The sequence below is a fragment of the Danio rerio genome, chromosome 17, assembly GCF_049306965.1.
Source record: "Danio rerio strain Tuebingen ecotype United States chromosome 17, GRCz12tu, whole genome shotgun sequence".
Taxonomy (NCBI): domain Eukaryota; kingdom Metazoa; phylum Chordata; class Actinopteri; order Cypriniformes; family Danionidae; genus Danio; species Danio rerio.
The window spans coordinates 15,749,375-15,762,195 of NC_133192.1; the positions used below are offsets into that span (position 1 = coordinate 15,749,375).

The following is a 12,821-nucleotide window of genomic DNA, read 5'->3' on the forward strand; positions in this document are numbered from 1 at the left end:
ATAAACAACACTTTCAAATATAAGCAGTTTTACTATGATTTTCTAAACTAATAACGATTTGAATTTAATAAATGCATAATAATCGTGATAACCGTGAAACCATGATTATTCTTCAGACTATTATTCTACAACCAAAATCTACAAGAGTTGCATCCCTAATTGTTACGCAGTTTAAGACATAACATATGAATGAGTTTGAATGAGCTTACTTGAGCAATGCACTGCTTTTGTCGTGCTTTAAAATACAAGACTTGAATATGTTTGTACAATGCAGTGATGTTATATAGTTTCAAAATACAACATTATAACGTTTTAATGAAGAAAAAGCCAACATGGGTGTCTTAAGGAGCAAAAATATAGCATATGGGCTTTTATATGCTGTTGTGTCATCACTTATATTACAAGTCATATCTCTCTGGCTCCTCATTTGTGATGCTTTTCATGAACCTGCCCCCATAACAAACTAATTTAATAGCCCTGATCTAGTGGGTCTCTGTTATCTTTATGTGTGCGTTCGCGAGTTCAAGAGACGTGGCTTTGGATGGCAGGAGAGGGATTGTGTTTCAAACATATTATGCTAACCGGTTAGCATTTAGGCAGATCATCTACTGCACCTTTAATGTAAATCAAGAAACTGCTATATTTTTGGAGACTATAATCATACTGTAAAAACTCATAATGGTACAACCCTAAAAAGTACTGTAACAAATAATTTAAACAATTAAAATAACTTAATATAAAATAAATAGTAGCATTATCTTCAATACTAGTGTTTAATGACACCTCGATCCCCAATTCTTGACTTGCCCACCTGAAAGCGCGTCCGCTCGCAGGCAAACTTCTGATAATGCAGCATGGCTTCCAGAATTTTCTTGTGTCCTCCAGGAACCAAACAAACAGCACCCATGATCTCCAGAACAGCCACTTTAGTCTTGATGTTCTCGGTGGCCAGGCTTTGAGCAATGATGTTGATGCTTTCTGAATGCGAGAGCACGTGCGCTCGGCCCTGAGAGTTGTTCATCAGGGCTTTAATGCAGCCGATGAGCGACGTGTGGATCTGCGATTCGGTCGTCTCATAGTCCATCGTTTTCAGAAAATTTAAGATGCACGTCAGGCCATCCTGGTCTATGAAGCGCGTCACGAACCTTGAGATGAAGTCAAGCAGATCAAAACACATTTTTTAAATCGTATGGAAAATTTAAGCTTAATGTCCTGAGATTTAAGTGCATATTCTGGTGTTATTTCAGAGACGGTTGCATGAGGGAAAAAAACGGAGGGCCATGCAAAATTAAGCTGGAGGCTTTGTACATGGTTTCTAGGGGACAGCAATACAAATTCTTAATCATTATCGCAGCTGTCAGAGTGGCTTTAAACACATCAATTATTTGAAACTTGAAATTAACCAAAACAAGTACATTTATTAAGTGGAGATAAAACTATTCTTTAGTTGTTTTTGTCATTTTTAGTATTTTTAGCTTCATGTAGGTTTTTGTTTTCAATTTTATGTTTTAGACATGGGATGCATAAACTGGTATAAACAATAAATAATTCCAATGCTAAACGTTTTTACACAAATATGTTTCTACACATATACTGTGTATATATATATATATATATATATATATATATATATATATATATATATATATATATATATATACATACATACATACATACATACATACATACATACATACATACATACATACATACATACATACATATATATAGTACATTCAAATACATTTTTTTTTTCTTGTTTAACCTACCCATTTAAAATGAGCTGAAACAACACATTTCTTGAGATTTCATTGGGACAAAGAATTTTTTTATGTTCAATCCACATAAATTTGTTAAAAGTGTTAAGTTAACTCAATTTGTGTTGGGACAACATGAATGAATTGTGTGGCATTTTTACAGAGTATAAAAACACACTGCATGCAGTTACATATTTGAATATAAATACGCTAATAAATAAATATATAATGCATCTGTATAAAATTAATAAAATATTTATTTCAATTAAAAATTCTAACATTTGAAAAATTTGATATTGTGACATTTTATTTTTCTGCGATACATATTGCAATATGAACACAGTTTTCTTGGGTGTCTAACAGAATTCAGGTAGCGAAAGTGAATAAATCACAATGCAAAAAAATGCTTTTCTTACTTTGCTTTGTCTTGTTTCAAGTCCAAATATTGAAAAATTACTAGATCAAGTAAAAATATTGTTTTGTTTGCAACTTCAGAAGAAATGAGGCTAAATTTAGAATTTTTCCAAAATACAAGCAAAATTAGCAGCCAGTGGGGAAAGTAAAAGAATCTTATTCTCGCTTTGAAATGTAAATATTTGGACTAGAAATAGGACGTAAATGCCAAGCAAGAAAAACATTTATTTTTTTTCCGCACAAATTTTGTATAAATACAGTAAATAAATACAAGACAGGAGCTACAGAAAACTATAATCCAGACTCAACATTGCACATCTTGCGATGTGACTTTTGTGGATGTGCACATTGCGATATCAATGCTGAAACGAATATATTGTGTAACCCTAATAAATACATACACACAATACTTTATTGATGTATTACAATATTTATTAGGGATGTGCAATATTAGAAAATTCCTTAAGTATTGTGATTTTTTGTTTTTTGCAACATTTATTGCAGTATGATTACAATTACCTTGACTTAAATAGCTCTTTTGGAAATAATTGATCATTTTAGCTCAAGTGGGATGATTTAGAAAGAGAGTGAATGATGCATTAAATATAATAAGCAAATTACAAGCATACATGAATGCAATAAAGCAAAGATTAAAGTGAAATACACAGGGTTTATGGTTTTCTAGTCGAACAGCATTCAGGTGCAGAGATTAAATCATCAAATTCAAAATAGCACTACATAGTCTTTATTTTATAGCGAAAAAATGAACAAGATTGCTCTTTATCATGGTTACAAATGTTATCATGCAAATAATAAACTTTCCATGATTAAACTCTGCAGTGACACCAAAAAATCCTATGTGTTCTAAATGTGGCTCCTGGTCAGCTATAAAACCAATTCCTGCTATGTGAATATTGCAGATGAGCATATTGCTATATAGATGCAGAAACGATAAATCATGCAGCCCTATTAATTATGTTAAAGTATTTAACTACATACTGTTGCTGTATATTTGATGTGGTCTGCTTCTTTATATATGATGCAAAGATTTCTTCACGCAAATAAAACTGAATCACTCTGCTGTGAAGAACTGAGTAGCAGATTTAATAGTCTGCAAAGTCAACATACTGCAAGCACTATATAAATACACTTAGCACTAATGAAACACTTTTTTTTATCAGTATTTGAAACTAATGCCACAGGTATGAAATGAGGAACAGTAAATGTGATTGCTCAAGATAGTACCTCATGGGCTGTGTGCGGAGAGCAGTTTTCAGGCTCTCTATGGTTTTATTCCTCTCCTCCTCATCCTCCTTCTCCAGAGCTAGCAAAGACTTCCTCTGGTGAGATTTAACACAGATGCAAATAATTAATGGACTGACCAAAGTTTACAATACCAGAGTTTTGGTAAAGTTTGTAACAGTAAACAAACAGAAATAAATAAATAAATAAATAAATAAATAAATAAATAAATAAATAAATAAATAAATAAATAAAAGTAATAAACTAAACAACCAAACAAAAACAAATAAATACAATTAATAAAAAATAAATAAAACCAAAAGAAACAAACAAATAAATATGACAGTAAACAAACAGTAAACAAAGAAGTAAAAAATCTAACACAAATTAAACAAAAAATAAATAAATAAAGTAAAAAATCCAAAATAAACAAATAAATAAACAAATAATAAACAAAAAACAACCAAACAAAATTAATTAATTAAATAAATAAAATTAAAAACGAAAATAAAATAATTAAGACGAAAACTAACACAAATAAATAAATAAACTAATTAATTAACCAAAAAAACAAACAAAAATTAATTAATTAATAAATTAAATAAAATAAAATAAAAAACTAAAATAAAATAAATAAGACTGAAAACAAAATAAATAAACAAATAAATAAATTAATTTATAAATGAAAAACAAAAAGAATTAAATAAATAATCCAAAACAAGCAAATAAATAAAACTAAATAAATAAACCAAGAGCAAAACAAACAAATAAATTAATTAATTTATAAACCAAAAACAAACAAAAATAAATAAAATAAATAATACAAAATAAACCAATAAATAAATAAACTAATTAATAAACCAAACACAACCAAACAAAAATAAATAAATAGATACAATAAATAATCCAAAACAAATTAAATTAATTAAAGAAAGAAAGAAAAACAAAACTTCAACAAAACAAATAAAATAAATAAGACCAAAACAGATAAACCAATTAATAAATAAATAAAAACCAATAAAAAATAAATAAAATAAATAATCCAAAACAAACAAATTAATCATTTAATTAATTTAAAAACCAAAAAAACAAAAAGAATTTAATTAAATAATCCAAAACAAACAAATAAATAAAAATAACTAAATAAATAAACCAAACTCAAAAACAAATAAATTAAATTTATCAATTAATCAAAAACAAAAAAATTAAAATTAAAAAAATCAAAACCAAACAATTAAATAAATTAAATAATTAAATAAACCAAAAAACAAACAAATAAGAAAACAGTAAACAAAACAGTGAAGAAACTGACATAAAAAATAAATAAACTAATTAACAAAAACAAATCAAATAAATCAGATAAACAAACCAATAACACACAAATGTATAAATAAAATTAAATAAAACCCATCAATCAAAAATCAAATAAATAAATAAATATATCTTTTTAAATCAATTATACTAAATAAAAAGTGTGTCAGCATCAGGAATTTATAGCTTCAGCCATAATCTTTTTTGATGAGCATCAGCGCTCTTTGCTCCATGAAATATTTACAGTTGTTTCCCACCCGATAAACACCTACATCCCCAACAGCTTCCTCAAGGGCAACACATGGGAGTTTAATGACCTCCTCTTGACTAAGAGTCTCTCATGTCCTCAGGGTAAAGACGGAAATTAGCGCGGCCAGGAAAGTGTTTAGTGTTTGCTGTCTAGTCTGTTAGTCATACTTACAGCAGCCATAGAATTGATCTGATCGATGTAGAATTCAGGCCAGCTGGTCGCCCCTTTATTCTCTTCCTGTTCCTATAAGGGAAAATAAATTATATATAAAAAATTGCAAAGATAAAATAAATCAATTATTAGAAATGACCAGGGCCAGATGGAATCTGCGGACGATTTTTGCTATTTCTGCAGAGAATTTTGGTAAAAATCTGCGGATTTATGCGGAATTATTTTGGGAGTATCCAGTGGAGTATCACAATTAAAACCTTAATATATTAAATAAAAAGCAATACATTACTGAATAAAAACTGAATAAATTTAGATTTACACATTTACTCAAGTATATAAACAGAATTAATGATGGGCTAAAAATCTGCGGAATTCTGCATGCACAGATTCTGTCTGGCCCTAGAAATGACCTATTAAAACTATTATGTTTAGAAATGTGTTGAAAACATCTCTCCGTTAAACAGAAATTGAGGGGGAAAAAAAATCAACAGGGGGCGAATAATTCAGGAGGCTAATAATTCTGACTTCAACTGTATTTGATTTCTGTATTTTAAATTTTAGGTGATCTGTGTAACGTGTTTTATCTTTGGTAAAATATTATCTAATTACATCTTTAGTGATTTTTCAACTAATTACACTGTTTTGTCCCAATAGGTGGATTTAGAGGTTTTTGCAAAAAAAAAAAAAAAAACACAAGTGGATTTAGCTTCTTTTGACGCAAAAGAAAATCTACCTTGGTAAAAAACAAAGAATTGTCTAAAGTTACATTTTGGAGAAAAAAGCTAATTTATTTACCAGCTAATAACTTTATCGATACCAATTAAATGAAACTTCTGAACCTAATCACAGAAGCCTGATAGAAATGCTCATTTACAAGAAAAGAAGTCTGATGGATTTAGAGGGTTTTGCATCTAAACTCTTATATACATATACAAAATATTATATTTATATGTTTTATTTAAAAAAATATTGATTTATTTATTTGTATTTATTTAATTAATTGGTTTAAATGCATCTACCAAAACCCTTTTCTTTCAGTCATTCATTCGTTCATTTTCTTGTCGGCTTAGTCCCTTCATTAATCCGGTGTCGCCACAGCGGAATGAACCGCCAACTTATCCAGCAAGTTTTTACGCAGCAGATGCCCTTCCAGCTGCAACCCATCTCTGGGAAACACACTCTCATACACTACCGACAATTTAGCCTACCCAATTCACCTGTACCGCATGTTTTTGGACTTTGGACCCGGAGGAAACCCACGCGAAGGCAGGGAGAACATGCAAACAGAAACGCCAACTGAGCCGAGGTTCGAACCAGCGACCTTCTTGCAGTGAGGCGAACGTGCTACCCACTGCGCCACTGCCTCGTCCTTTTCTTTCAGTACCAAAGCATTTTAGTTTATATTAGCTTAACTTTGCAGAAATACTTCCATCAAAGTTTTTTTCTTTTAATATTCAGCACCACAGCAATTTATTCCACCTAATCAAAACAGTTGTGCATAACCCTGCAAAAACACTTCCACCAAACCTGTGTCTGAGAAGAATGAGTATTCAGTGTTCTCCCAGCTCAATAAAACACTGAATGCAGCCTGTGGGCCAGCTACACCTGCGAGACCTGAATCAAACCTCCTCCCAGTGGAGTTTTGGGCTCTGAACAACACATGGAACCACGGCCGTGCAGAATAATGAGCGCTAAAACTACTGTCAAGATGTTGAGGCCAAAGTACTTTCGAACGTCTGCTACGAACTATTTGCGTTCATGATACCTATAACGAGAACTTTCTCACCCTTCTCCTTGGTCTCAAGCTATACTTTTATTAATCTCAAAGCGCCCACGGTGTAAAATAGTTGAGTTAAATTGTATAATTGCAGAATGCGGTTATAAAACAATGGGTGGGACTTGTTAAATAAGATTCCTGGAAGCATATAGGCTCATGTGGTGCACGAAACCCCCCCCAAAACAAGTCCAATTCCCAACTCAAAACTTATCCTGGCCAGCACAAGTCAATGTGGAACAGAAAGGGCGAGCAGCTGCTGTATTATAGACACTTGAGCGCAGTGCTAAACACTGTGGCATTGTTTTCTGACCCCGGCCTTTGTATTAGGAGCTTTAAAGAGTCAGTTACTCTGGGAAAAGGCATGTTTTGGAGCGAGTTGGAGCCTTTAACACTCTGCCAGAGCCATTGACTCAACACTGCCAGAAGAGAATTGCTGAAGCTCAGAGTTTTGAGGCTGTTTTCAGGTAACAAGCAGCATGTCAGACAAGGAGTCAGCGGTGGACACACACACACACACACACACACACACGTGATTGTGTGAGTGGAGAGCAGAGATTTGATGAGCTCAAGAACACTACAGTAAGCAGAGATCTGTGCTGTGTGGAGGAACACATGATGACTGTCTGACTGATGATTGCAGTTTAATAACCCAATCAGAATCAGTCCATCTATTCATTCGTCCATTTATCATCCATCTGTTCGCCTATGCGTGTTAATATTTCCAACTGCCTATCTATCAATCTCTCTCTCCATTCATCCATCCATCTCTTTCTTTCTTCTTCCATCTATCCGTCCATCTATCCCTCTCCCCAACTTTCCATTTATCCATCTATCCATTCACCAATCTCTCACTCTCTCCCCATCCATGCATCTCTCCATACATCAATCTCTCTCTCTCCATCCATCCATCCATCCATCCATCCGTCCGTCCGTCTATTCATTCATCCATGCATCTATAATTCTCCATCCATCTATACACTCGTCTCTCTATCCATTCATCCATCCATCCATCTCTCTCTCCATCCATCTGTCCATCCATATTTCTCCATCCATCCTTAACTTTCTCCCAATCTCTCCATCTATTCATCTCTCTTTTCATCCATTCATCCGTCTCTCTCTCTCTATTCATTCATCCACCTATCCATCTCTCTCTTCATCCATTCATCCATCCGTCTATCTTCAACCATCCATACATCAGTTTCTCTCTCTCCATCCATCCATCCATCCATCTCCCTCTATCCATACATCTATATCCATTTATCTATCTATCTCTCTCAATTTTTATCCATAGGTCCATCCATCCATCTCTCTTTCTCTATTCATTTGTTTCTCTCTCTCTCTCCATCCATCTCTCTATATACATCCATCCATCTGCCTATGTGTCAATCCATCTAACTGCCTATCCATCAATCTCTTTCTCTCTTCATCCATCTATCCATCTGTCTATCCATCCATATTTTTTTCATCCATCCATACACCCATCTCTCTCCATCCATCCATCCATCCATCCTTATCTTTCTCCCCATCTCTTTATCCATTTCTTTTCATCCATTCATTCATCCATCTCTCTCTCCATCCATTCATCCGTCTGTCCCTCTCTCCATCTATTCATCCAACCGTCTCTCTCCATCCATCCATACATTAGTTTCTATCCATACATACATTTCTCTCTGTTTATACATCTATATCCATCCATCCATATATCTCTCTTTCAATCTCCATTTGTTTCTCTCTCTCCACCCATCTATCTATCTATCTATCTATCTATCTATCTATCTATCTATCTATCTATCTATCTATCTATCCATCTTTCTCCATGTAGTCTTCTGTCTCGATCCATCCATCTATCTGTCTCCATCTCTCTTCATCCATCCACCCATCCATCCACTAACCCATCCATCCATTCATCCATCCGTTTCGCTCTTCCTCCATAGATCCATTCATCTGTCTCTCTCTCTCTCCCCATGCATCCGACCATCAGTCTACCATCCATCTCTTTACTCATCTATCCATCCATCCATCCATCCATCCATCTGTTTATCTATTCATCCATTGACTTGCTTGTCTAGCAAGTAAGTAGGTAGGTTTGTAAGTAGGTAAGTAACTAGGTTACTGGGTAAATAAGTAAGTAGGTAGGCAAGTATGTAAGTAGGTAAATAGGTAAGTAGGTAAATAAGTAGGTAGGTAAGTAAGTAAATAGGTAGGTAAGTATGTAAACAGGTAAGTAGGTAAATAAGTGGGTAGGTAAATAAGTGGGTATGTAAGTAAATAGGTAGGTATGCAAGTATGTAAACAGGTAAGTAGGTAAATAAGTAAGTACATGGATAAGTCAGTAAGTGCTTTATAATTATTTTAGTGTTTTACATTATTATGATTTCTTTTCTTATTGTTATTATAAGTTCATCTAAATTATTGCATTTTCCTAATCTGTGTTCACTCGATGAGATTTTACTATAGTTTCCATTTTAAGGTCAGCGGTCCCTTGGGATCTGACAGACATAACCCATAAAAAGATTTAAGGAAAATAAAAACCTTGAAATTTCATCTCCACCAGTGTATTAGCTTACAAAGCTTTGATACGTCACAGCCATAAATGTTTGCTTTTTTATATTGTAAATATAACATAAGTTTTTTAGGGGACAGCAGGTCAGCAGCTGAAGACTGAACCCCTGGTGTGAAGTGACCAGGTAAACGCTCTTGATCTCTGCTTCTCTCATGCTCTTTATTCCCCCGGTGTAAAAAACGTCTCCAATAAACGTGGCTCTACAGAGTGTGACAGGACAGCCTGGGTTCTGTTACCTCTCACTCCTCAGAACCAAATCACACGTACTGTGAAAATAAACCCTCGCACTCAACACCACTTTATTGTCCTGGAACCAAGTATGTGCTCCAACGGCACCGTTTACATTGCATCCTTTTTTGGGTGAACAGTGAGACTAAGAAATATTCGTTCATTTACATTTAGATGCTGAGTTTCAGATTGCAGACTCCACTGGAAACAGAGCTGTTTTGGGAATGGTTAAAGTCGGGTAATGCTTTTTGACATGGTCTTGCTTAAAAAAAAAAAAAGTTTATTGCTGATGTCTTACCTTTTTCTTGCTACAGTAGATTTGCCATTTCTTCTCGGCAGGCAGGGCAAACATGGCCGCTCTATGTTTCTCTGTGAGATCCAGCTCATCCTGTAAGAGAAAGAGACACGAAGTGAGGTTTTAAGATAATGTATGCTTTAATTTGTTTAAAAATTTGCAATTAAAATGTATTAAAAATAATAAACATTTTTGAAAAATATATTACATTTTGGTAAATATACAAAGAGAAAAAATAAATACCTTTCAAAGTACACGCATTGCATAAAAAATGTTTTGTGTAGAAAAATGTATAAAATATAAATTTAATAAAATAATATTAAATATTTTTTATTATAAATGAAATTAAAACTGTATTAAAATTAAAGAAAAAATGTAAATTAAATAAATTTAATAAACTATAAAATAAATTAAAAGAAAACAAAAAAACTAAAACAATAAAAATAAAAATATACTGTGTTTTGATGTTAACATCAGTTTTGTGTTGGAAAAAGTATAAAACATATTTAATAAAATAATATAAAATTAAAATTAAATGAAAATAAATAAAAAAGTTTAATTGAATTAAATGAAAATAAACTAATTAAAATTAAATACATTAATGTTAAAGTAAAATAAACAAAACTAAATTAACTAATTAATAAATAAATTAAAACTAAATAATAATAAAATTAAATCAATTAAAATAAAATTAAATGTAATAAAAAAATTAAATTAAAGCAAAACAAAAAACAATGTCAACTATAATTTCGTAAATAAACAAATAGATATAAAATAAATATATTACAAAGTAAATGCATTGCATAATGTGTTGTGTAGGAAATTGTATAAAACATATTTAATAAATTAATATTAAATTAAAATTCAATTACAATAATTACAAATTGAATAAAAACTAAATTCTAAATTTGATTACAAATTAAATTAATTCACAATTAATAATTAAATAAAATAAAAAAAATCAAATTAAATTAAAACAAATTTTAAAAATATATGCTATGTTTTGGTACATAAATAAATGGACATCAATTAAATACCAAACAAAATAAATTAATTGCATAAAAATATATGTTGTTTGCAGAAAAATTTATAAATTATTTTAATGTACAATAAATAAACTCCAAAGATAACTTTTAATGTTTGCATGTATACATTCAGAAACGTGATAGTATATACAAGAGGCACTTTAAACAATAAAATTAAGTCTATTTTAAATGTTTCAAAATAAAATACATAGGTATCTTTGCCTTTACCTGTACTTGACAGAAAATAATAAGTGATAAAGCTAAATGTTATAATATTTTAACAATGTATTAGTTAGTAAAGCTATTGCTGTGAAATGGGTAAAACCTAGCAGCATGAAGACCAGTGGAAAAGACTTAAATTACAATTAATTTGTATTTTGGATGTTTAAAATGTCATGAAATGATTGTTCCATGTTTCAAATATACACGCACGCACGCACACGCACATGCACGCACACGCACGCACAGCATATATATAGCATATCCAATATTTGTTTTGGCAGTGACACACACACACCCAGCCACGAGGCCTGACAAAACCAACATGACTGAAAGTCTGACATCAGCCTCTGGATATCGCTGACCCTCAAGCGGAGGTTAATTTCCCACAATTTCGTGTGTGAGAGAGGGCCCTTGTTTCCTCGTGGCAAGAAAAGATTTAGTCATGTAAACCATCAATTAATGCCTGCACACTCCTGTGACCTCCGCACATTCCCATGATGCACTTCTGCAGTGAGCTGGTCCTATTCAGTCCAGATGTTCGGGCACAAGATAATTAACATCATGTGAGACACACACACACACACAGGTCCCGGGACCACTTTAACAGGCTGCATAAGGAAATAATGAGGACAAACAGAATGAAAAATACAGGGAAATCGTATAATCCAACTCATAAGTACTGATGTATATTTGAGCAAAGATTCCAGAGCAAGAACATCACATCCAGACACCTCATCTACTGCGGAGGCAGGCAGGTCACAATCTGATCTTCTCCAAATCAGCAGCTCTTACAGTACGTTCTCTCTCTTTAGGTCTCTGTGAGATAAACCTGAAATGGGATTTTCTTCTGCTAGGCTTTACTTGGACTTGGTTCGGTACGTTATGGTTCGGTATCCTTTTATGGCCATTACCATCGTCAAAAAGTACCAAAAAGCGAACAGTACCATACCACTTTTTGGGTACCCTTTCTAAAGGGTACCTAGCACCACAAAAGGGTACCAAAAGGCGGAGCTAGTTGCACAGCTGAATGCTATTGGTTTACAGAGAACGTCACTAGTGTGTGCACAAAGAGAATGAAAACAAAGGAACCGCCATTTTTAAATGCACAGCCGAAACATTACACCAATATACTATATACATATAATAACGAGACCAGGTGGACCTGAGTCCAAACAAAACTTGTCGTCAACTTGATGAACAGAAACAAAGCTAAGAAGAACAAAATCTGCTGTGTTCTGTTGTTTTACGAGGCTGTCTAAAGTGCAAGCGGTTTCACTTTCTCCAGAGAGCTTGCTGCATGTCCATATTAGAAATAACAAACTTCTTGAACTGATGATAATAACGTGTGCGTGATTATTGAAGTAGACAATTGCGAGAGTGTAGAGCAGAAAAATAAAGGAGAAGCCGGAAAAACAAAGGAGCAAATGATTCTTTCAGCAACCTAAAAGATGAAGAAACTGCCATGTTTAATTATTATCATCACCTTTTAGACTATTATGAACTCGCAATGACGGAATTACTCTCTAACAGAGATTACATGTGCTGGTGAAGATTAAAGATACAGAT

At 32.8% G+C, this 12,821-nt stretch overlaps 1 protein-coding gene across 8 annotated transcripts in view; it reads right to left on the reverse strand.

The window, feature by feature from the left end:
• The window catches only part of daam1a (dishevelled associated activator of morphogenesis 1a), a 133,128-nt gene that overhangs the window by 38,220 nt on the left and 82,087 nt on the right, over window positions 1–12,821 (reverse strand). For all 8 annotated transcript variants that reach the window (XM_017351772.3, XM_017351771.3, XM_073928244.1 and 5 more), the window contains 4 exons: window positions 10,012–10,101; window positions 5,146–5,217; window positions 3,417–3,511; window positions 812–1,145 (listed from right to left, as the gene is read on the reverse strand). In XM_017351772.3, coding sequence (XP_017207261.1) covers window positions 812–1,145; window positions 3,417–3,511; window positions 5,146–5,217; window positions 10,012–10,101 — 591 coding nt within the window. The remainder of the gene's footprint in view (window positions 1–811; window positions 1,146–3,416; window positions 3,512–5,145; window positions 5,218–10,011; window positions 10,102–12,821) is intronic.